At 42.6% G+C, this 26,543-nt stretch overlaps 1 protein-coding gene across 1 annotated transcript in view; it reads right to left on the reverse strand.

Annotated features, from left to right (window-relative positions):
* ADCY5 (adenylate cyclase 5) overlaps positions 1-26,543 on the reverse strand; it is a 204,614-nt gene that overhangs the window by 11,355 nt on the left and 166,716 nt on the right. Inside the window, exons 9-15 of the mRNA XM_085066957.1 lie at positions 19,352-19,374; positions 14,681-14,825; positions 13,273-13,370; positions 10,445-10,532; positions 3,981-4,097; positions 3,096-3,260; positions 642-817 (exon numbers count right to left, since the gene is read on the reverse strand). Coding sequence (XP_084923083.1) covers positions 642-817; positions 3,096-3,260; positions 3,981-4,097; positions 10,445-10,532; positions 13,273-13,370; positions 14,681-14,825; positions 19,352-19,374 — 812 coding nt within the window. The remainder of the gene's footprint in view (positions 1-641; positions 818-3,095; positions 3,261-3,980; positions 4,098-10,444; positions 10,533-13,272; positions 13,371-14,680; positions 14,826-19,351; positions 19,375-26,543) is intronic.

The raw sequence follows: 26,543 nt of genomic DNA on the forward strand, positions 1-26,543 counted from the left end.
GTGTGACCTGATGACAAACTTTTACCTTTGGTAAGTAAAAGGGCAACTGTCCAGTCCCACTGAGCCCAGACCCCTCTGCTGGGAATTGTGCTGAGCCCAGCTGTGATATTGGCTTTTCAACCAAGGACATGTGTCCAGCAACAACCAGCAGGATGTCACTGACCAAACATCAAGCACCATCATTCCACTGTCCCAAGCTGGGTTTGATACATCATGGTGGGTCATTATCACATCCCTGAGCAAGCTCAAGTTTGTTGGAGGAATTTTTTTTTCCTTATTTGAGAAATGACATTTCTATATTGGGAGTGCAATACCAGAATTAAGAATGACTTACTACAGCTCCCCATTTCTGGAAAAAAGGAAATACAGATCCACTCTGATTCCAGTTATATTCTGGTATTAATAGATAGTTCATCAGTCAAGTCCCACATTAAAAAGATCTTAAAGGGAACTGTATTCTCCTGCTCTTCAGAGGCAGAGAGCAGCACTGGCAAAGCTTCAGCTTCCAGACATGCCTTCCCTGGTATCCTGTGCTTCCCTTGCTTTCACCACGGCCTTGGCACTCCCATCCACCTACTGCCACGCTGAAACCACTGAGTGAAAGAAATCAGGTGAAGAATTCAGAAGTGAAAGGCACTTACTAGGTATTAGCTGTAACCAGGAGATCTGCATTGTCAAAAAGGTTGACCCCTGGCACTTCCACAATGAGAACATATATAAATTCAATGATTAACATAAGGATCAATTTTCCAATACAGCTGATCTGAAGGAACACAGAGCAGGCCAGGAGACTCAGTAAGACACTGTAGGTAAAGTACTGTATAAAGACAAAAAGGGAAAAAAAACAGAAGAGAAATGAGTGTCAGCTGGACAAATCAAAACTGAAAAGGAAACTAAACAGAGGGGTAGAAAGGGATTGGTAGTTATGTAGTTGAGCTGACCAAACATATAAATCTGGGGTTGCCTGTGGTTTTCTCCCTTGTTATGGAAGTCAAAACTGAATGCATAAGGAGGAAAACTGTCATTTTCCTTCAGTCATTATTTGCTTTACACTCAAGAGGCACAAGGCTCACAGCTGGACACCCAAGGCTGTGACGTACCATTGCCCTGGACAGAGTTATTGAATTAGCAGAAAGAATCACCCAGTTGTGTTGGATGAAGTTGTGCTTTAAGGCCAAATTATGGACTCAAATTTGCATATCTGTACAGCACACAGGACCAAGGGTATTGGCAATTCACCCTCCTGGACCAATGCCCAGTTGAGGCCAATGGGACAGCACTGTCCCTGCTGATGTGACACACTGACTCCATCTGCAAGGTACAGGCTGGACAAACATCCCCATGCCCACTCCATGATAACCCCATGATAATCTGTTGTGCTAGCAGTTCCAGATGTGCACATTCTGTGGCTGTGGAGCACCTCTGCCACACCTGGGTGGTGGGGCAGCAGCTCCTGCCAGGCCAGGAGCTGAGTGTTCAGTGTGCCAGAGCTTCCCACTGTGATTGCAGACTGTGGGTGCCATTTATGGCTCCTGGGAAAGATAGCAAGGATGCAAAATGAAGAGAGGCATCTTAGCCAGCTCACCACCTTCCTGCTATCAAATCTGTGAAGATTTAAGCTTCCACTCTGTCTGGACAGGCCTATTTCTGGCAAAAAAAAAAAAAGCCCATATCATGTGCCTGAGGCAATCCATCCTTTCAGTGAAGAGCAAGCCCTAGTTGAAGTAGAAATATGCTTATGTTCTGAGCTCATTTATTAATAATCATCACTGATATATTAAATTAGAGAAAATAACTTGTACAGCTTGTACTTGACTCCTCAGTTTCTGGAGAATGGGTGGCTGTTCCCTGTGACTGAGGGGTAGGATCCCCCCCATCTCCTGGATGGACACTGGGAGCAACAGGCAACACTCACAGCAGATCCAACATGTGCCTTGCAGAGTGCAGGGGAGGGACTCCTCACTTCTTAGCCCACTGAGCAGCAGGACCTGGCTCAAGGCTGCCAGAGCAACCTCAGCATGCAAAATGGTTATTCCTCATTGCTTAAAATCCCTCTCTGTCTGGGACCAGCACTCCTTGAAAATCCATGCTGGGCACAGACTGTTTCTAGGTCTCCACTGTGCCAGATTCTGCTCCTGGGTGCTTCTGTTACACACTAAAGCCTCTGCAAGGATTGGAAGTCACAGTAATGGTGGTCTCAGAAGCCTCACTGAATCACATAGGGACCATATTCCTGTTAAGCTAAATGGAAATATGTTCAGTAGGATACCAGGACTTTCAGTAGCACCTTGGATATCTAGATGGTAAAAGATCTACCATAAATCTGTCAGATCCCCATAAACCCAGATGACCTTGACATAAATTCTACCTCCATCCTAGACAGAGTTGTTTTTCCTTGTCAGTTTCCAGAAGACAACACATGTAACAGCTGTGACCTAAAAAGTCAGAGAAAGGTCTCGAATAGCTATGCAAAAAGATTTTTTTCCTTTGCAAAGTATTCTACTATGTTTTCTGTGTAAAACATATTTGGCCTGGTTGGGGTTGTCCATTAGAAGCATTTCAATTTTTTCTAAACAAGTCCTGAAAAAGTAGTAATTGCACTGCAAATTGAAGCAGACCTGGGCTGCTGACCTATCTGAGGCAGAATCTACCATACCTTGGGAAAGAATATATAAGTGAAGTTTTTAATCAGAATATAAAACAATGGAGGAAAGGGTCAAATCTGTGACTAGACATTGATTTTCAGAGAACTGATTTTCAGGTAAAACTGAGTACCCACAAAGTCCTTTGAAATGAATAGCAGTTCTGCATGCCATTAAGGACCTCATGGAGAAAGGGCATTTCTCCTGCTACAGGCAGGATCCAGCCATTATAAAAGCCTACTAATTATTCAGCCCTGAAGGAACTTAACCATTAATGAGGATTCATGATAATAACTTCAGACACTTAATTCTGAATGTGGTAGCCTATGTCAGTCCTGTAACATCAGTCAGGAGCAAGCTTGCTTTCCTCCCAATCACTGAGATTTATCATCACACAGGTTTGATAGCCTTTCTCCAGACCAACCTCTGAAACCCACTTTTTTCAAGCAATACCTCTGGAAAGTTGCAGTTGGGCAGAGGACTGTCACAGAATCCCTGCAAGGTGCCCAGGCTGTAGTTGGAAGTCAGGTTGCTGATAAGGCAAATGTCCACCTGGTCAGGAGTGATGTTGTATTCAGCAGCCATGCAGCTGGCAAGATCCACAGTGCTGCACATGAACTGGAAAACAAAGATGGTATTAAGCTCCACAACACAGACAAAAAGAAAACATAGTTTACATGAATTAAAAAGCCGCTTGGAAATGCCTGTATCAATGTGCAAAATATGCAACACAAAATCATCAGCTTATGTCTTACTGCATGTACAATGGCTTTGTTTTTTCTATCCCAAAATATTAATTAACAAAATCCAGGCCCCAGAGAACAGCCCATCTCTCTCCAAGCCTGAACTCAGCAGTGGTGTTTGGATGCACAGCCAGACCACCTTGGTCCCAAAAGTGCAACTCAGAGTGGTCAGCACATCCATGAGCTGATCCCTGCCCTTGGAGCAGGAGGCAGCACCATGCAGGGGTTGGCACAAAGCCCACAGAACACTGACACCCCACTCAGTGTGGTGGGAGTTAAATACCACACCAGCCTCGTGCCAGCCCTTCCCACAGGGATACACTTCAGGTTGGCTCCTGTCCTTGGAGCAGAAGCATTTAAAGAATCACAAAAGGACCAGGACACAAATCAGTGTCAGGCATATAATGGGCTCTAGGGATGGAGCTGTTGGGCTCCCATTTCTTTTCTGTGCCCAAAAAGCAAAGGGCACTGACTTCAGATCTGCCAGTCCTAGGCAGGATCACGTTAAACTCAGCAGTTTTAAGGGTCATGATGCTGCAGAGCAATAAGAAAACAATGCAGAACCGAATGGATCAAAAGGAAATAATGGGCATACCATGTTGACAAAGGCAGACAGAAAAACCAGGATAATGGCAAAGACTCCAACTAAGGTACTATTGGTCCTGGACTGTACAATCTTCTTAGAAAGAGTCTGGAGAGGAACTGGGAAAAGCTGCATGAGAGAAAAAAAATCAAACACACATATAAAATCATTGTTTGTTTTACAGATTACAACCTGCATTTGAGCTGTGCTCATCCTTCAGCAGGGCCTGTGTGGGTGCTGCACAGAGGCTGGAGGATGGTGATGGGGGATGGTGGCTGCAGGACAAGGGTGAGCAGAGATGTGACTGCCTCGTGGCACAGGCCCAGCTGGCTCACCAAATCTACTTAGCCCTTCCTAATGGGAGTGATGGCTCCCCAGCCCAGAGAGCATGGCTTGCAGGGCTGTGCTCATCCTGTCGTGAGAAGCAAACCACAAGCCATCTGTAACTGAAATAGCCAGGAGCCTGAGCCTGGAAATTACTGGAGCAAAAATTTAAAAACGCAGAAATGAAAACACACACCACGTCCCTTTGATCAGCAAGGCAAATCGCAGGACTCTCTGGTGCCATTTCAGACACAGACTGTCACACAGCCCCTGTGATCTGTCAGACCCTGATCTCGGCAAAAGGCGCTGCAGAGATCAGCTGGTCCGGGCTGGGCTCTGGCACTTGGCTCCACACTCACATGGGGATAAAAATACCCACTGGTGAGGATGATCTTGGAGCTCCTGCAGCCCCAGTGCCCCAGTGACTCACTGCTGGCAGGGCTGGCAGCCTGCTGATGGCTCCTGAGGAGCTCTGCTTTAGGGTGGAACAGCCTGTGTGCACGAGAGAGACTGACCCCACGCCCTTCGCAGCCAGGGCACCTTCCCTGCACTGCACTGGCTACAGGAGTGCCCAGGAGACAGCAAAGCCAACCCTCTCCCTCCATGTGCCACTCTGTGCCACTGCAAACTCGGAGCTGGAGCAGGAATGCCAGGAAACCCTGGTGCACTGACATGCTCCCATGGGAGATTGTCCTCCCCAGCAGTGCCCTGCCCCTCCAAGCCACCCTGCCAGGGCAGAGGGACTCTGCCCAGGACTGCCAAAGCTTTTTCCAGAGCCCAACTCTCCCTTCCTTCACTCACTGCATGAATAACCAAGCCACTAGAGGGTATTTTTAGAGACACAAAGAAACAGCAGCACAGCGCCATGGCACTGCAATTTAACTATGACTAATGTTTCTATTAAAAGTCTTGCTTTTCCCTTTTATCCTTCACTCTTACATCTTCGGAGATGCAACATTTTGTCAGTGCTGTGCTTCCCACACAGCAGCCCTGCAGTGTAATTACCGAGTGTTGGAGCAGCCAAGGCGCTGATTAGCTGGGGACTTTTCACAGAGGCAGAGAGAGCTTGTGGCAAGAGTTTTGAAAAAGCTGATTTCACCTGCTACCAGCACATGCACAAAACTCCAGCTAACTCCAGGTGAATGGAGAGGGCAAGGCTCTGAGGGGGACTGGAGAGAAGGGGAAAGTGGGGTTGTCACTTATTTGCACTGAATGAGGATTGATTGAAATGCACTGAAAGCTTATGCAATCCTTCAGGTTCAGTGGCAGCCACTGAAAAACAAAGAAAAACACCTTTCTCTCCGACATAAACCCTGCTGACAGAGAAATCCTTAGCTCTATTGATAAGCCACAAACCAAAATATCTCTTTGTCCTACCATGTCCAGCTGCTTGCACACAGATGTCAGCTAGCAGATCCCTACTAGAACAGGGATATGGAATATCCAGTGAAGCTTTCCTCTGCTCTAGCCCTTACAGGATTTGGAAGGAGAAGGAGCATCTGTGCTGCATTTAGACACTCTTCTCACTAGTTTAGAGCAGGACAGGTTTTCTTGCCACCCCTTTGTTTAGGCCTCAAGGCCAAGTTCCACAAAGGTATTCAGGAACCTAACCTCTGTCTGTAATCTCTGGGAAATCAGGCACCTAAATAAAACTTGGGAGTTCTTTGTTGTGGATCTTGGCTCAAGCCCCTGCTGCCAACAATCCCAAAAAAGCCTGACTTTGAACCAAGCCTGAGATATCAAGCAAAGCGATCAGTGGAAGACACTTAAATTCTAATGAAAACATGTTTTCTTTGTATTAATCTTGGTTCTCATTACTTTGCAAACTAGGAAAAACTTTAGGTCAGTAAACAAGTACAGCTGGAAAAAGTCCTGAAGAAGAAAGAGATGCCAAAACCCATAGGAGGTCAGGGCTGCAGTTGAGAGTGCATCAACATAGTCCTGGTATGCATCTGAGGAACCTCTGCCTCGTGAACATTCATGGGGTCCTGTCACACAAGCCACACTCTCCCCATTTCACAGAGGCAGGTAGAGACCAGGAACACCTACAGCTTGAAGAACTTCTGTGATAGACATGGGGAGCCTGTCTCAGTTCTGACAATTCAGCTCCATTCTTGCAGTGTTTCCTCCATAAAAGCATCCACAAGTCAGGGGCACAGCACAAAAGTAGATAAAAAGAAAAGAAGATGACTTTCCCTCCCATTTTCCAACAAGCATAATAAAATCCCTTCTGGCCTCATAAAAGAAGCAGAATATCAGGACAGAATATTAAAGCACAGTGAAAATCCAAGCAGCACTGCTGGTTGGTCCATTGGCTTGTACTGTCCAACACCACCTGCTCCTCTCAGTGAGACTCAAATCCTGAGTGAAGAACAGGACAAGGGGAGGTCTGATGAAATGGCAACTCCCAGCCTGCATTTGCACTACTGAGAATGGGCTGATGTGATCCTTTGGGCAGCTAAGATCCATGTCTGGGCAGCCACACAAGCGTGATGTCACTCTTTAGCACTCTTGAAATCCCCATGTAAAGAAAAATAACCACAATGTGGAAAAAGAAAATTGGATTGTCTAGTCGATCCCAGCTCACTCTGAATTGAAATGCATAAATGCAGGTGAAGAAAAGGCACTGCTTTGCAGATGAAAGTACAAGTTTAAAAAGTGATACAAGTATTATATTACACTGAAAATAATCCACAACCTCCAGTAATTTGCATGACAAAATTACTCTAAATAAAGCCCATTCTTTGCAATAACAGCTGATCTAGGACAGAAGAGTAATATTTCTTCTTTTTGTCTTCTTAACATATAGTGTGGATATGGAAAACTGCTTAGGTAATTGCTGTTGTGTTGTAAGATGAGGTCTTTAAGGTCTGATTTTTCAATTTGTAATAAAAGCCTTTGAGTAATTTTGAAGTACATTAAGATGCTTCTGGAGTAAAAGACAACATCTCCAGGCAACTTGATGTTGCAAGTGCATTTATGTAACTTATTTTACAGTGATTAATCAGTCTATTAAAAAGTACAGTTTTCAGAGGGGTTTTTTTTCCTGATTGAGAAAAAAACCCAAATGCTTTAGGAGCATCTAGACCAGGTTTTGGAGCAAAGAAAGAGATAAGCAAGCTACACCGATGCAGAACTACAGAAAAGCTTATTTTCTCATAAAGAATAACTTGAAATTTCTCTCCTGTGTGCTCCCAGGACCAAGAAAAAAGTTGAATTCCACACAGCAGTGTAGATACCAGAAGTTAGAGGATTTTAAGAAAGAAAACACAAACTTGATAAGTTAGTAGCAAACCAGATGTCTGTCAGCAGAGTATTTGAGAAGGAATCCTGGTTCCCATGACCTTAGGCTCTACTGGGAAGGGACACCATCTCACGGTGGCCAAGTCTTCATGGAGCATCAAAGCAAAGAACTGGAACTCTCTTGTTTATTACAGCTGAAGAAACTTGGAAAGCCAAGCTGGCTGCACTGGCAGTTCCAGGATCAACTTCTAGTCCGTGGAGAATTTTATAGTGGAAGATAATAATGACAGCGAAAGAAAATAAAACATGATCAAGCTGTTCAGAAAGAGCCTGCTGGCCACTGTCAAAGCCAGAGATGGAGAGGCCAAAACAGTGAGGGAAAATCTCACATGAAAGCTGGAAAGAGGAAGAAAAAAGAGACACTTATCATGTAACAGCACAGCAAATAGGCAGAAGTTATGCTTATGCTGATATCCTGGGGTGGACACCTGCTTTCCAGCTTTGTGTGGAATGAACCACTGGTATTTAAAACACATGCTCTCCTATCCCACATCTGAGTGTGAAACAAAGCAAGCAATGCTGACATCCATGTCTTCAAATTTCATCTGAAGGATCTGTAAAATTGCCTTCCTTCTGCAGGTGTGTAAAAGTGTTTCCTGGAGCAATGTAGAGTACAGAAATAAAGTAACACCCCTTATCCAAGGGCTGGGTAAACCTGTTACTTAAAAATCAAAGACTTGAAACACCAAGGTCTTGGATGACAGAAGTAGGCTGCACTTATTAGGAGCTGCTGCCATCAGGCATGGAGCTGACAAACTAGAAGTACTCGTTCCTTGATGAAGCCATCTCATAATCAGATGTTGTCAGCAGAAGCTAATTTGGAGCACTAAGAAGGGGTAATCAAAAAGGAACCGGAGCTAGAAGGCCCAATATTTTCAATATTTGCAGTCTCTGCACAGAAGGCACACTGGATGTTATACATGAGCACTTTGTGGGGCTGAAAACTCACTGCTGGAAATATCAGGGGCTTCAAAAAATCCCATTAAATTCTGGTGTTATTCTGAATTCCCTCTGATGTCTTGCATGTGCACTGTGCACTGAGGCAAATCCAGCCTAAAAACAGTTGCAGGCACCACCAAACAGATCTCTTCTACAGGAATTTGGAAGATCAAGACAAAGAAAGCAAGATTGAAATCTGCCTACCATCCCGGGCACTGAAAAGTCATGTGTGCCTTTTAAATTAATCAGTAATTAAGATGAGTATTAATATTAAACCCAAAAGCCCAAACCAAAACCAAAGGATTTGAATGATGACAGAAGAACTGTGTGCTGCTGTCAGTGTGTGGAAGTGGCCTGTAAATACCAGTGGGTGACAAACAGCTCTGAGCCTTGGAATCTGTCTGGCTGCAAGTCAGGCAGCTCAGATGCTCCAGAGCTCCAGGTCTGCCTCAGCTCTCATCCCAGCAGAACCAGGGTGTTAGTGGCTCTGCTGGGCTGGCACAGTGCTGAGATTGTGCTGCCAGTGGCACTGCAGCATGAGGAGGCAGCAGAGCTCTGCACCAAATTCCCAACTTCTTTGTGGCTGTGACCAAAAGCTTTTCACATTGGTTGTTAATTAATTGCTAATCACATTAACTGCTGATACCAGTTTAGAAATGAAGGACACTTAGGAGCATCCTCAAGTGCAATGGACACACCAAGTACAACCAGGCATCTGTGGGTACCACTGCCCAGCTCCAGGGACCCAAGCCTTCCTATTAGCAGTGTTATTTCTGACTCAGCTTCTCATTGCTGGTAAAAAAGCAAGGCAAATGAGATGCTGCACTTACAAACTAGGCTCCCTTTAAAGTTCTCATAAGGCCAAAGGAAACCCTGTGAGTGAGTTGTTAGGTTCAAATAGAACTCAAAGCTTTCTTCACTATGAAGAGTTTGCAGCTCTTATTATATGAGAAGGCAAAGTTTAATTTCTAAATCTAACTTCAAAAAAATCAAAAAGATGTGTAAGGTGCAAGTCTGTCAAGAGCACCCACATTCAACTTTGAAAATGGCACAGAGAAGATAATTAAAGTGAGACAAATCATCTGCCTGACATTATCCATTATCCCACTGTTTCTTCTGCAGGAAAAATAATGCTACTGAGCTATTTTATTCCAGGCTCTGAGGAACAAAGTTGAGCTTGGGCTAAGGTATCTGAATCTGAGAATATTCCTTGTTCAGACGCTTCTAGACTAGAAGGATCCCTAAAACTGAAACACATCAATGTTTTTTATAGGAATACCTTTGAGTGAAAAAGATGAGCACACTACCCTTCCCACAGTGCTCGCTGCCAATTTACCACAGGCTGGCAAGAATTAATATGTTTTTGGACTTCACACAATATATTTCTTTGCTGATCAAAGCCAGGGACAAGAAAGAGCCCACCAAAGGTTGGAAACACTGTACACTCATCTGAGAAAGGCTGATAAAATTCTATATGTTTATGGCTCTTACTTCCCTCCAGGACATTTTTCCTTGATGATATTCTGCTTCTGATTATCTGCCTACCCAAACACGCACATGCAGCAGGGGCCAGTGCACAGGCAACGCTGCAGGAAGTTTACAGGGAGGAAATGAATGGTCAGTGTTTGGTCCACATTGGAAAATGAGCTCTTCTTATATCAATATGAGAGTGTCTGCAGGGGACTTAATAGACATGCAGATCCACAGAGTGGTTACTTCTTGCTGAGCTAAAGAGATGCCAACCCTAACATCTGTTTGCAGTTCATTCTGCCTTATCAAAGGCTTTTTCTGTAACCCTTATCACATAGTGTGGAAAGGATGGCTAACAAAACACACTCTGTTAGCTGAAGAAGCAGATTGCTGATCCGGTTATCTTAGGCAGAGGACTACAAAGAAACCACAGTACTCACCTTTACACAGGAGTAAATGACTGAAACAAACACCACTGTGGTCAGGATCAGGAAACAAGTCAGGTAAAAACCCAGCATAAATGTCGAGCTGAAATCAAGGAGAGGTTTGGTTAGTTTTGGTTTGTTTTTTTTTTTTTTAATTCACATCCTATAGAATAGCTACAGCTCTGCTCTCCAGACCACATTTGTACAAGCTCTGACACACGGCACAGGCTTTCCAATTAGGATAGCAGTAGGAGACACGAGGTGCCTTGAATACCAACAGATACTCTGGCCTATTTAGAATTACTCACAAAGGCTTGCAGAACAGAGAATGCTGCATCTTTTACAGCAATCACCTTCCTGCTGGGGTGACAGAGGTGGGACTGAAAAACATTTCATGCACTAGAGGAGGTGACAGAACAACTTGTTGTGGCAGGTTGGCCCCCAGCTGGCTGTGGGCAGGGAACCCCTGGGAAGGAGGGCGAGCTGAGGGCTGAAGTGCAGCTGAGTGGGAATAGTCTCAGTGGGAATAGCTACCTGTCCTTGCACAGGGAATGTCTGTGCAGCACCACTCTCCATGCTCTGTCTCGTGCATGGGATGTGAGCAACCCCAGCATAAGGATAGTCATGGAAAACAGCCTTATCTTGGCCAGCTTGAGAGGTTCCTGCTCCTCCCAACTTTGAGGTACAAAGAGGATTCCATGGCCAGCTTTGTACTATGCATTTTCATCTGTTTTCCTCATGAAGATATTCAACACCAATCTCTCAGTGATTGGCCTCAGTGTGACAGGACAGACCCCCTCCCAGGAGTCAGCCTTGTTCATAATCTAAAGGAAATATCCTTGTGATGTGACATTGAGGCTAACCACACCAAAGCCAGCTGGTCTCTGTGCTCTCCCATGACTACTAAGATAATTGTACTTGCTAATTCACTGTTTGAGCCTTTTTTAAAATTCCTTAAAGCTATTCTGTTTTATCATAATAAATTGACACTGACATTATGTCTCTAGTTTCAGATTCAAATTCCATGGTGTGCCTTTCATGAAGCTCTGATGGTGACACATATGCACCTGTGATTTCAGCTGGTGTTTAACTGCTACCTTCAATGAAAGACCAAAGCTATGCAATTGAACTATAAGGAAAAACAAACCAAAAGGTGAAGGGAAGTGTATGTGATCTACAGTTAAAACATGGAATTTTATTTACTCTCAAACCAAATCACCTTTCAGACAGGCCGGGCTGACTAAGGACACTTCAGAACTCGCAAAAAAAACCCCAAATAAACAACCACCCTCCTTATGGGCAGCATGGAAGGAGACTGAACAGCACAACATTTACACCACACTGCCATAAGGGATTGGCTCCTGTGTAATACAAACGAGGCAGCCATATGGTTGCCACACATCAGAAATTGTCAAGTTGTCATTTAAATGTTAAACTGTGTTTTATGGAGACAGCGTAGTGGCTGCTTGGGGAGTTTGATGAGCAACACAAGGCTGGTAGAGGGCCTCTGCAGGTGTGAAGTTATGACAGCAAAATCCAGAAATCCAAAGTGTAAGCCCTTGTTAAGTCAGTTACTCTCAAAGAATTCTGGATGTAATTAACAATGCATTAATTAATTGCTGGGAATTATCTTGTTCCAATTTTGAGTCTCTTTCAGCTTCACTTGCACTTTCCCAAAGCAGACCTGTCTGTTTACACAGTGCATTTGTCCTGATGTTATTTTGCTGATTCAATCCTTCTGTGAGCACTCCTGCCTGGGAGAGTGAACAACAAACATCAGACTACGTGTTATTTCTGTGACCTTCCAAATGTCTGATCTGAACACTATAAACCAATCTCTATTCCAAAAGGATCTGTGGTGGGAACAGAAGTAGAAAACAGTTGTAATGGCATAAAATAGTACTGGAGCTCTCTTTTGGGACAATTTTTTTGTCTTCTTGTACGACAAATTTGGAGCATTTTCAGAGCTTCTGTGATCTCGTTCTTCAGTTTAAAAATGGCTAACTCCAAATTTTATTTCCAACACAGCATTGCTCAGTGAATGATATATTATTGCTACTAAACCAGAGCATAGGAAATACCCACATGCTGTAATTTTAAGGGATTTTAAAATAATTCTTTGAGAAAAAGTCCCATTTCTGCAGAGCTCACTGCTGGAAAAGATCCAGTGGGTTGTGCTGTGCCTTGCAGACAGAGCTGCAGACCACTGCAGTGGGCCAAGAGCACTGTGGCCCACAGGCCTGAGGAGCTTATGCCACTCTTGCCTGAGGAAAGAAATGACTGCAACCCTTAAACCTGGAGCAAGACACTCAAAGCTCAGGCACATCCAGCTCAACCCCTTCTCCACCTCTCTTCTTGCCCTGCTGCTCTGAGTGCAGAGGAATAAATTTATGAGAGATTATGCTTCATTTGTAAAGCAGATCCTGAGACCTCAGTGCTCTGAGCAAAGAGGCTGTGATGGGTTTTCACCTCCCTGTCCCACTGTGTTTAGACAAGAGGACATGCTAGCCTTGTGCTTTGAGTGTGTACTATGCCTTGGTAGGCAATCCTTCCTACTCAGTGATATTTGTTTTCCACAGACACATTTATGTGCCTAAGATGGAGGTAAATTATAAGAGAAATCACACCAGGAAAACAGAAATCCTCACATGCCAGTGAGGAGGTTTCAATGCGCGCTAGAAATGGGTGAAAACAATAAGCACCATGCATCACTTGAGCATGAATTATTTAAGGATTTTTCTCTTCCCCTTGGTGTTCTGAATTTTCAAGAAAAAAAACAAGGAAAAGTAGGCCGGAATAGAGGAGGGGAGCAGATGGGAGCACAGGGATGAAAGGGTACTCACTGTGGCACGATTATGATTTGAACAAAGCAGATGAAGAGGAAGACTAGGGAGGCACAAGCCACGTAGGCTCCAAACCTGTCATCCACCTGCTTGGAGTACTGCAAAAAACCACAGTTATGTTAGTGGGAAATTTGGCTGGCTGCCTTCTCTCTACAAAAACTTCTTACTTGGCTGTTGTTTAGGTCCTTGGAAAGCAGTGCTGGTAGGAAACAAAATTCCAAACTCCCCTTCTCCTGGGGCAATCTCTAAGGGCTTGAACAGGCCCAAAGGTCAGGGAAGAAACCCACAGAGTTGGGTGGAGAGAGGATTCACCAACTGCCCCTTGCATGAGAAGAACACAAATGGATTAACTGGAACCAAGATTCTAAGTCACCATCATCAGACTGAAACTTCTTCCAAGGGAAGTTTCTTCCAAGAGGCACAAATGCTGCTAATGGGAAAACCTTGCCTTTCGTGCAGATGACTTGACTTGTTCTAATGCTAGTGCTAGGCTGCTGTGGTTTTCACACAGTCACTCCTTCCAACTACTTGTCAACGTGTTGGCCACGTGGGAACTTCATCCCATTCCCAAAGATGCTTTATTTAGCTTGAAGCACAGTTCCCAGCACACACGGTCTCAATGTTGGAACCACAAAATAAAAGGTGCTCTGAACAGGTGAACCACTAATTTCCCTGGCAGTTTTCAGCTACAAAATTGAAGAGGAGGAGTGGGGGGAAATTACATGCTCGAGCTTTTATCCAGTCCCACACTGATTCATTGAACAGCTGTACATCCTGAAAAGCTCTGCTTTTGTAATAGGTAGTCATTCTTGTCAAGGAAAGACTGTTTCTAAATAAAATTATAATTAGTGCAAACTTATGGACCTTTTTCCACTGAATAATTAGTTAAACCTCAAGACCACTCAAGCATCCCAAGGATTTGTGCTTGGATAAAAAATAAAAGAATAAAAAGGATTACTTTCCTTGTGCAATGAAACCCACCACTTTTTTAAAGGCACCTTTAATAATGTCATCTAGGTACCTCTAGACCTAGAAATAGACTTCAAAATTTCAGAGCTTAGCTAGGCTGAAGTTGGTTTCTCCACTGATTTGGAGTCTCAAAGTCAGAGAAACAATCTGGTTTATCCTGCATTCCCTTTACTGCTTATGACTGCATGTTCCTGTGTGTCTGATAAAAATGGCTTTGTATGCCTGGCCAGTGCTCCTTTCAGATGACTGTGACGTTTTTAGGGCAAGTCTATTAAAGTTTCCATGAAGAAGCACGGATTTTTTTAAGACCACAAACCCACCCCCAGTACCCAAACCATAGCTCAAGCCACAGATATAAAAGCCTGACCTTCTGCAGGAGAATTAAAACTCCTAACAAGCCTGCTTGACACGCTGCAATGGTTTTCAGACAAAAAGGTACCTTTTTCTCCAAGTCAGGCTCCCTGAATGTTAGGAGGAACTTGCGCACGTGCTCAGAGCGTAAGCGATCAATGCTCCTGGCGTCGATGGCTCGGCCCAGGAACTCATCCACCTCATCCTCTGGGTTCATACTCTCCTGGGTACTCCTGAGGATGTCATGAAAAGAGAGTGTAAGAGGACAGGATAATTTCTGCCTCTGCACTGTGTGTTATCATTGCAGTGTATAACGAGCTGGAGGTTAATGGCATTTTGCTTCTGACAGCTTCAGCTGGGAAAGGGACTGAGAGCAGAGAGGAGAATGATATCAGCTCTAGAGCTCACTGCCCATACCAAGTCATTGGAACAAGGATTCCATGTATTTGCCCTTTTTCTAGACTTTTCCATTTCCTTGCCTTCAGGTCTCATTACCATCCCTCATTCTCTAAAACCACTGGGTAGCCTTCTTCCCCTTGTCCTCTGACTTATTCTTCCTTGCACTGCTGTGCTGTCATAGCTGTTAGTGCCTGCACTGGCAAAATGATTTTTGCATCCAGTCATATTTCTTGCTTGCTAATAACAATTTCTGTAAACATTACTATGAAGATTTCCAAACTTGAACAATTCTCCCTTCTGGAGAAAAAAATTGTTCACAGAACAAATGTGAGGGAAAAGAAAAGGGGCCTTACTTCCCTTCACACAGTTATTTATGAGTATAAAGCTTGAAACAGAAAAAAAATTCTGTTTACAAGGTATTTACTTAAGGAAAGGTTGCAAAAGAAAAAGTCAACAGAAGAAAAAAATCCAAACTAGATTCTGCTTTCTAAATATGTGCAACAAGATTTCTAGGTTGCTTTTATGCCACTGTTTTTCTGAATGTCTGCTATAGCATCAGAAAAATGAAGCTGATTTTCAAAAACTTGAGAAAAAACAACATTGTAAACTTAATGGTCCTGAGGCATTTTGCACTGAGGATCAGGAAACCTGAAGCACCTCCCCACATTCTAGCTATTTTTTAAATCTAACAGTATTTTAATAACTTGATGCTATCACTTTAATAGCCTGCCTTCAAATGAGCTATAGGCAGAAATTAAAAGCTAATCCTGAAGTGCTGTTTTTCTGCTCTGCTTGCATGATTGCCCAGGTTATCCACAGGGTTTGCCAATAGTTATCCACTGAAATGCACCCCTCCCTTGCACTGGGGTATATTCTAGCAGATAACTATTTCTGTGTACAAACCCCATGATGGCACAGCGACTTAGGGCTCATGTTGTGTGACCCTCAGTCTAGGCACTCTGGAGAAAAAGTCCTGGGGTCTGACAAGTGTGATGAAAAGCTACTCTGCTTTATTTCCCTGGTTTCATTTGTACTGCACCAGAGCACACAATGCACTCTGTGTTGCAGCCAGCAGGCTCCCACAGGTAAGGCTGTGCTGGAAACAGCTTGCAAACCAGAATGTGACTCTGTTTTCAAAGTTAAGGATCCCTTTCCAAAAGAAAAGGCTCTTTCAAAGCTTTCTGCAAAACTGGATCAGGTTTTCAGAAGTCCTCTGTACCTTAACACTTCTGTGCACCTCTTGGCGAAAGAAAAAAATCAGATCCATCTGCTAATTTCCATTCTACCACTCTTTGCCACAGCCAGCCAGTTGAATGTGTCTGCATCTCAGCTGGGCCATGATGACACACCAGTGACATCTATTTAGTGACATATAGCAATTACAAACCTCACTGGTCTCCAGGTCTAATCTCTACTTTAGCCAACCTTAGTATTTCAGTGGAGTTGGGGAAAAGAGTTTTTTATTTTTGGGCTCCAGAAGTTAATTAATTCCTAGAAATTCATATACCCCACTTTGAAAATAAAAGTGTTTTTTTCCCCTACGAGGTCAGGACATTCAATTTACTTCCTCAGAGGAAGTACATCTGCTTGAGCATTCAAGGGGATGCTGCTTATTTTCATTCAGTCCTCTCAATGTCTTCTGGGCTCATAAAAATGAGCAAGGAAATCATTAGGCTTCGTATTTACAGAATGTCTTCCAAGATCCTGTGGGTTATGTACACACTTGGGTCATTCACATTTAGCCATTTCATACCACACACGGCAGACGCGATGCGTTTTCCGCTGGAACCGAAGCAAAGGAGGCAGCTCAGCATCTTGGCAAAGCGCAGTCAAATTTCAAGTTACTCTCTGAAAACATCACTCAGGAAGATGCAAAGAGAAAAACCTGCCTGCTTGGGGTCTACCTGGGCTGCCTGCATGTTTGCAAAGGGTTGTTTAACTGCTGAGGGTGTTTCTAATACTACTGTAACTTCCGTGGTTGCAGGCTGGGCAGAAATGCCTGTGCAGGTTTTAAATTGCCTGGCTGGGCCATTGGCAGTGGGCAGCCACCCTCACACTGACTGCAGGGAAGCTCTGTCACCTTGCACAGACTGAGCTGTTCAGGTGACTTTCACAGCCCATTGTACCCAAGCTAAATTACAGTACAGCAAGTCTGGGTACATTTGCATAAATGTAATTTTAAATTGACATACAAAAGTTCTCCATGCTAAGGAGTGCCCTCAAGGCAGTGCCTGTAAGTCAGAGCTGAGGTACTGCCATAGACTAATGAAATTCTTATGTCAAAATGAGTTTTGATATATTGATAGTGTGGTTGAGGGGGGAAAAATGAGGATTTCAGGCTGCCATGAAACTTCCAAAAACACATCCTAAAAGCAGTGCTGAGATTTCTTCAAATGCAGCCAACAGAAAACTGATGCAAGGGACAGGACCAGCACAAACAGAGCTTGGAGCAACTTTTCCACTCTGCTTTCAAATGTGAAAGCTACCAATTAACCCAGAGATGCTGGCTTCAGAGTGCTCCAAAAATGTGCTGCTGATTTAATTACTCTCTGCCAATGAAGAGTGTGACCACTGCCAAAGCTACATGTATGCCATAATTTTAAATGCTTCATGCTTAGATTCAATAACTAAACCTGCATTCAGGCATGTAAGGTTTGGTTCTGTTTTCAGGGATGTGTGGTGCCCACGTCTTCCTTTTCTGCCAGAGGAAGGTATTGACCCTCAGTGTTTCTGCACATGAAGGAACTGTGTTAGTACTTGACATGGTTTAGGTATCTAATTTTAACCACTCTCACCATGAACATATCCTGCTAGAGATTTATTTTTGCCAAATCTTTGTACTTGAGTTAAACAGATTTCTGGATAAAGAGAATCAGAGGCAAGTAGTAGCTTCTTTTGGTACTGAACACAAATGTAAAAATCCTGAAATCTGTATAATAAGCTGGGACCATGTTGAGTGAGACAGCTCAGTTATTGGCTCTAACAGGAACCTTTCAAACTATAGGATGGAGTCGAGACATTATGGTCCTTGGAGCAACAGAGGAGATGCTGTTCCTCAGTTGTTGGGTGACTCTGTTGTCTATCAGCACTGAGGCAGCTGATTTTGTGTTTTCTTGCAGAAACTATGAGGAAAAATACTATTTCATAAGGGATATTGAAAATTTCTGTATTCCTATGAATTATTTTGTTGTAATCTCTTAATCCTTATCTGCCCAAATCATATCTAACATCAGCTGAGTTCCCAGCATCCATGGATACAACAGGAAGCAGAAAACAGGAAACAGTGGGAGCAGAGAAACATCCCAAGCTGCATAGAGCTAAATGTTACAAAAATCCAGTTTGCAGGGAAGGGCAAGGGAAGGAGAGAATGACTCTTAATATTGACTTATTCAAACATATCACTTTCCTTTTCCTTTTTTGGCAGCTGCTCTCAATGCTCAACCACAGCTGGATGCTTAGGGCCCACAGAAGCATTTACCTGTCCAGATCACAGAAATCCACTCAGCCCTGACCAACAGCCTGAGAAACACGAGAAGGAGCAACAGCAACATATTTTAGGCATCAGTCTGCTCTACTGTTGCCTAACTTGCTCTAAGCAAGCTTATAATTAATGCCATTCAGCAGGACTGAATTGTGAAAATTCATTGTGAAATTATTCTAAACACCTTCAATACAGGAAATGCTTTTGTTATGTCCAGTTGTAGAAGTTAAAAAGTGAATGCATTTGGGGATTTTTCCTCCAAAGGCAATTTTTCAAAACACCACTCTCATTAAATTATGCTAACCATTTCTCTAAAGTTCTATATGAAAAAAACCAAAAATGCTGCTTTAAATTTGGCTGTATTTTAGAGCATGAAACTTTGAATCTACTTTTGTAAACAAGCTATAATTTCTGAGTTTATTTTTATACATAGAAATAAGTAATATGCAATAACGAGTAAAATAAAACACATACAAATAAACCCAGAAATTATACAAGCATTTCAATACATACATAAACTTTTCTTATTGGAGATGTCCAACACTTAGATATACTTTAGAAGAAGATTTTGTCTTGGGTTATTTTCAAAGAGGCAAAGAGTAGAGATTATTTGGGGCAAGGGGAAGTGCAGCAAAAGCATTTTAATTATAAAAGCAAGTTAGACCCACCAAACAAATAAATGTTTTGAGGGCAGTGGCTGTTCTGAATGCACATCAGTCAATCCCGTGCCCTCAACTGCCTGTCCCTCCAGGACAAATCTCTGGGGAGTCCAAGCATTATTTTTGGCTTCCGGGCATGAATTTCTGTCCTTTTTTAATATGAGAAAAAAATCCCAAACGTGTAAACATAACAGTGTATGACAGAAGTAAATTTGCTTACTTGTCCTTGGGGTCCTCGAAACCCTGAAAGAAAGGAAAAGGGCAGAAGGGTGAGCAAACAGGCTGACCTTGAGAACACAAAGCATCCCGGGAACAGCATTTCACAGGGGACTTTTCAGGGCTCTCATTTGTTAGGTGTGGATGGACAGCTTTACCCACCCACAACAATATTTTGTGCAGCTGTGTCAGCGGGCAGACAGAGCAGCTTTGGAAAAACACATTCCTTCAGATATAAATTCATGGAAGTGCAGATAAAGGATATGTTTCAGCTGACTGCTGGCACACTTTATTTCAGGTGTCTTCTTTTTAGCAGTCACCATTACAAGTGATACAATGGAAATTGCACTGATATTATAACTGAGGATGTATTTTACTTGAAACAAAGCTCAGAACAATAACATAAGTCAACCTCTGTATTCAACAAGGCTGCATCTCTTGACGTCAGGGCTCAGCTAAGGGCAATGGATGCATTTTGGTTTTCATCTCCAAGGGGTCTCCCTGCTCCTCCCCTCATTGCATGCACACACAGAACATGTTTTCTTGACTAAGATTGCAGGAGTAATTTATAATATTTGCAATAGCCCAAATATGCACAATTCTTTCACGACCACCTGAATTGATTAAGTGCAGGTATTTATGAGTCATCCATAGTTTTAATGGCTAGAAGGTCTTAGACAAAAGTATAGAAGGAAGCATAAGTATATGTGTTTAGCATTAACATACCTAACAGACCAAATTGCATGAAAATTGCCATTTTGCACGGGCTGAAGCAAAATGTGCCCTCTGACATCTTGGCTTAAATTTAACTGCAGTCAAGAAAAGTTGTATATTTGACAAGTAGGGTCAAATACTCCGGCACAGAGTTTGTACCCTGTGTTCCAAAACATAAAACAAATGTAGCTGGGAGAGATGAAGAATTGCTTTTGTTTTTCTCTCAGTGACCTCAGGCCAAAACTGCTCAGGGCACGTGAGGATATTCCAGCTGCTGGACCTGCAGCAGCAACCATTCTGGGGTCAGCAAACCGAAATCCATCCTGACTTTGGAAAAGCAAACATCTTTGGGCAAAAGTCTTCCCACAGCCGCCTTGTCCAACACCATCAGAAACAACAACACTGACCAGATACTAAATGAGAACAGATTTTGCCCTTGCAGTGAGTTAGCAATGTGGCCACATGGCAGAAGGAAAGCCAACAGAGTGTCTCTGAACACCACCAGCTTTGCCAGAGGGAAGAAGGGAGGTCTGTCACTCAGGTCAGCAGCCAGGACTGTGATTCACTGAGAGAAGCAATTTCCATTTTAACATACTCCGTTTCAGACTAAAACCACACTCCTAAATAGAAATTGTTACTTAACCCATCAGAAATTCTGATAAAGGAAGTCTCTCAGTCCCATGTCACAACCACCAGCAGATCCAGTGGGAAGAAGGAAATAGTAATGTTGATTCAAAGTTAGCATGTCCAGTTAACGAAGCCAAAAAAAAAAAAAGAAAGTACTTTCTGATTTCACACTAAGACAGAAGTGATCATTCAACTTTTTGTTGTGTGCTTTTTTTCCTTCTTCTTTTGCCTAATTATTTTACAGTTGTCAGAAATATCTGATTGATTTATTTATTTATCCTCTAAGTAATCTTACAACACAGTGCCAGAACTGAAAGCTCACTGATTAATCATGGAGAGAAAATGCTCACTAATTTGTCTGGTGTCATAGTCAGTTAGGCTGGAGAAAAAAAAGAAAATCAACTGAACATGAATAGCTACCAGCCAAGAAATAAGCAGAGGGAACTGATGAGAAAACAGCCAGTACTTGCTTGTTAGATAGATATCAAGTTCACATTTTCAACCTTAGCCACTTGGGAACTGGAAGACTGACTGCAGTGGGAGAGTCCCCTAAAATGGTCTGATTTTCACAAACAGCTGCCTAACCATCCATCCCACTGAATTCCTCAAACTAAACACAGATCTTACACTCCTGCCTTTGAGAGGCACAAGTTTGAGGACACAGGCCAACCAGCTCAAGTTACTAAAACACCTCAGCAAGCACATCCTCAAAAAATTTCCCAATATTTCAAGTGTGGAGTAATATTTAACTGGCCATTTATATGGGTGAACACTTGATCCACATGGAGTTTGATTCTGCCCTGCTTCTCTCCCTCAGCAAAACTGTTAAAAGGAAAGTTTCTAAAACAATAGAGAATTCATTGATCTAGCTTTTCAACTTACAATACTAAATTGTGCTTGAAATTCTGGAAATTATTCTTGCTGGTAACTCATATTAACTTGGTGTTTCAAAACTAAAAACCAAAAAAATACACATTTCAGGTGAAGCAGAAAAGGAAAAGATTATTACATTTTGTTTCCTGTGTCTTCATTTAACGAGGCTAAATATTTAAGAGTGACTTGAACTTTAATTAGAGAGAATCAGCTTAAAATTAAATGTTGTAGGAACCTCTTTAAGTCAAGCAAATTAAATGATTCACTTCAAACGCTCCCATTTCATACTAAAGATTCTTCAAGCAGAATTGCCAAAAATGGAATTGTTATGGAGAAAGGTCTCTGGGATTATTTTAGGAAAAAAAAATCCTCAAACACAGTTTCTTAAAAGCTGGTCACTTATTACAGGATTTCTTTCTTATTTGCACTGGAAGGTTTTGCCAGGATACAGAGCAAATATACCTCTAGGATGTGGCTGTGACCAGAGATTTTCCTCCCTCTCCACTAAAGCATCCCTGTTTCAATCACTCCCCAAGAAGCCTTTCAGGCAGAGGAGGTGATCACACACAAGGTCACGCTGCCTGCCCTGGTTTCAGCTGGGAGGGAAATTTCCCCCTGGGTTTTGGTTAATGTGCTTTCACCCCTCCAGTTTCGTGGGCAGGCTTGGTTCATTGAAAAATCTGCACTTAAAATTATTTCCTTCCCTTTGCACAAGGCTTGAGCACTAATGACATATTGGCCATTTTTCCCTCTCCACAGCTGGGAAATAGTTTAGTATCTTCAGGACTCGGATGCTTTGCTCCAGTTAAAGCCCTTGGCTCAGGGTGAGGCTGCTCCCATCAGCTGCAATGGTCTGTGTTACACACAGGATAAACACTTACACAGCCAGCCCTGCAGGAATGGGGTCTACACGGATTTGCCTTCATTCCTAAAGGACTAGCTCACTCATAACCTTGGTAGACAAATTTCCAAGCTCAAGCAGGAAGGAGAACTGAGAGGGGCTAAAGGCACTCTCTGGCATCCCTCGTGTCACCTATCTGTTTCCCACTGGAGGTTGGACAGCTGGGCTGGGACTGAACTCAGCCTGTTTGGGCACTGCTGCAAAAAGATACATCAAAATTGGCATTTCTGCACAAACATACACACAAATCTGATTGCCCAAGGGAAAAAGAAAGGCTGATAAAAATGAGGTGCCTATCATTTAGGAGAGGGGGAGTAAAGGGATAGGAAGAGAAACAACCAGTTCCTGGAGTTAAGAATATAAATCCCCTCTTGACTGCTTATGGATTTGTACCCAGCAGGCTGAAGCAATGCCAGTGGTTTTCTAGGGTGCTATGAAGAAAAGGCTGGGAATTGTCAGCAGGGATGAAAATGGCAAAAGTGGTGATGGCTACAAGAATCAGACAGACAGGAGTTCACATCAGTTCAAGAATAGCCCCATAATCATGATGGTAAAGAAGCCCTTGTTAAGGCCAAAATTCCTTTCCTCTAGAAGGGACCATAAGGCATGAGATAGGTCTTTTCACAGAGCAGTACTAATGGACTGCTGCATATAGGACCTCATGCAAATTTTATTCAGTCTCATTTTAAATATCCCTGATACTGGTGTTTTTCTCATTCCCCCAGGAGGCTGTATTACTCTGCCATCAGATTGCAAAGCCAAGGTAATAGCATTTAATAATTGCTCTGAGGCTAAGACAGTCCTCTCTCTGACTTCAGGAACATTAACCCAAACTTAGCTGAATCAATTCCCTTAAAGGCTCTGCTCTTTTGTCTTTTCTACAGGAGATTATTAAAAAAGTCTTATTTTTTTATGGCAGGTCAGGTGACTCAGAATCTACACTGACATTCTCAGTGGGAGTAGATGTGCAGGAGGAAGAAAAGAGGGAATGTTATATTACTGCATCTGTCCCTTTGGCCCCTAAGGCTTACTATTTTATGTGGGATATTTTATGAATATCTATTGTGCTAAAAGCTCATATGACTGCCATCTCTCTGCTTGACTTCTAAATTAACTAAGCCCTTTTCTTTGAAGATTAAAACTGATTCCTTAAATAGAATGATAAAGTGTTTGTCAAAGACATGACAAGCTGACTGCTATACCGTAACACTTCAAATCAAGAACGATTAGAAATAATAATTCTAACTTTGAGAACATTGGCTGCAATTATTAACATATTGTAAATATGCAAAGAAAAGTGGAATAGATTTTATATGCTTTTAACTTTTCATTTAACTCCAAAAATAAGACAGTAGAGGGGCTGATGAGGTTCATGACCTTCTTAATGGCAGTGTGGGTGGGAAGCATGAATTCCACCCTAAAAACTTCACTCTCAACTCCAGCAAAGATCTTAAGAGCAAATACGACAAAGAAACGAACTTTTATTGCCCTTTTTTCATCCCCAGAACAAAGTCAAAATAGAACTTACATGATGTTAAAGCAGAAATCGAAATAACTTTGGACTTAGGGACAAAATGAGCTTTGTAAGAGTTAAGGCAAACTTGCAGAGGTGCTTTACGGAGACAGTGACCACAGAAAACAGAAAGGGAGAGTGACAGGTGGAAAGTGGATGTTGTTAAAAACAAACCTGTTCTGGCACTACCACAAAACTAATTATTCACATCTATTTTCAGCACTGTTGTACATTCTGCTTTGTCCCTGTGGTCAAAAAGACAAGGCTATGAAGATAGATGCTGTCAGGTATAAATGCAGAAGCAAAACTGAAGGACTTCAAAGCACTCATGCTAAAAATAACACAATTTCTGTTTCCAGAGTCCAGAAAGAATTAGGTCTGATAGGAAGGATATTTAACAAGCATCTAAGTGCAGAACAACAGACTGGCAGAAAACCAGTTTATGAAACAGATTAAATGATGAGTGTGTCTGTGATAGCTGGAACACAGACTAATGAGCTCTGAAAAGGAAAGCTGGAGTGCTCCTTTTCTGCAGCCCACCCCACTTGATAAATAGACCTTCATTCCACTTTATTGGTCACAGACAGTGAAACCCTTTACTTTATTCAGCTCAAAATGATTTTGTAGACAGTCCTCAGCTGGCAGACCAGACCTGGCCAATGCCATGACTTTATCTGGCCCATCAGATTTAAATCTATAGAACATAAGAGGTTGCTTTGGTTGAAATAGGCTTTCTCCACCTTACTTTTAATTAACTTCTGGCTCTGACTTTACACCTCTGAAAAGTGCAGGTTGCTCACCCTTTCCAGTTTTCTGTGAACTCTGAATCCAAATTTCTCCAGTCCAAAGGTCACATTTTCAAGTGAAATGGTGTCTGGTTCTGTGTCTCATTTGTGAATAGTTATCAGAACTTGCAAAGCAGACCTAAAAATAAGCAGTCCTAGAAATGCTCTGAATCAGTTCCTGGCTCCATAATCTCTGCCCTTCCATGTCTACACTCCAAACAATGATAACCACAAAAAACTTTTCCAGAAACTACTGTCAAACAGCCTTCTAATCAGACACAGACAGACTAAATCCAAGCCTAACCAGCCTTAATTGAAATTGCTCACTGGCACTGGTCAGAGCTGCTCACCCTCTCCAAAACCCAGACCCAAACCTGCTGATCTGCATCCCTTTGACATTAAGCCTTACTGCCTGCTTGAGGAAGATTTGGAAATCACTCTGGTAAGTGCCACAAATCTACCTGTGCAATGCTTCCATGAACATCAGAGGAAAGGTTTCTGTGAAGAAAGGGGAATTGTATTTATTTCTGTAGGCTTAATTTAGTCCCCCTCAAAACCAGTCTAACACATTTTAGTAGTGTCTCAATCCAAATGACCTTTCCCATATGAATAAAATTTATTCTAGAAAAGGGTACTGAATGGTGGAAAAATTATCAGTGCAAGACTTCCAAGCAAATATCAAACTCTATCTAGGTTTCACCATAGCAGCTGCAGATCTGCTGTCCCATCTCGCTGATTCTTATCCCTCTTTTAAAGAACTAATCAAGGATGATTGCAAGTTCTGATCAACTAGAAGTTAGGTTAGCAGATGATGATACAAAACTGTGTGAAGCCTCTGACAACTGGAGCAATGTACATTGCACTCCCCTCCTTTATATGAGATCCCATGGATCACGTGAATCAGGCAAACCCTCTTTTCAGGTGAGCACCAAAGCAATTACACAGCAAACCTGCTGGATAGGATTCCTTCCCTTGCTGTTTGAGAGCTATCAAAACCAAATTGACTCTATAAAACCCAGACTAGACTAACAATTTCCTCCCAGATCTATAGCAATACATGGAGATTAGCGCAGAAAGGATTTTGAGAGTTTCTCCCTGCTTGATTACAAGGTAGATTACTACAGTACCACTGAAAAAATAGTGGGTCAAATTCTTCTCCACTGGGGGCTCTGTCCAGCTTTGCTGACGTCAGTGTTGCAATTACCAGATTTAGCAGATGATTGCTGGAAAAGAGGATAATAGTGACCTGCAGTTAAATGAAACCTTTGGAAGGAGGGTGAACCCTTGGTGCCTAATTCATGGACTCAAATCCAATTCTCTTTGATAGAGCTGCACTACTGACTGAGGAAAACTTGTCCTGCTGAGCTTTGTTTTAAATTTTAATAGTTTCTGATATTTAAGAGGTAGAATTGGCACAGAACCAGCTACAGCATCTGTTCCTCTGAGGCACCTGTTCCCCAATTTTGATTTCCAAGTAGCAAGATCTATGGTAAGGGCAGCTTGGAGACATAAAGGGAGGAAATGAGCTGTATTTACAATGCAAAACGCAAAGAATTGCTCAATTTAGGACAGGGGGTATAAGACAAAGAATTATTTTATGGTTGAATGACCAGGCTTGTAGATGAGTGTTGTTTCATTAGGAAACAAACACCAAGCAATCAAATATGTAGAAGGCTGTGCAGAGCTCTGAGCAGCACCACAAAGAACCTGGCAGCACCTATCTGAAAGATCTTATTCTTTATTATGCCAGCCATATCCAGGATCCATTTTTATAACCTTGTCT

This window comes from Lichenostomus cassidix, chromosome 7 (assembly GCF_008360975.1).
Source record: "Lichenostomus cassidix isolate B80296 chromosome 7, HeHo_3.0, whole genome shotgun sequence".
NCBI lineage: Eukaryota > Metazoa > Chordata > Aves > Passeriformes > Meliphagidae > Lichenostomus > Lichenostomus cassidix.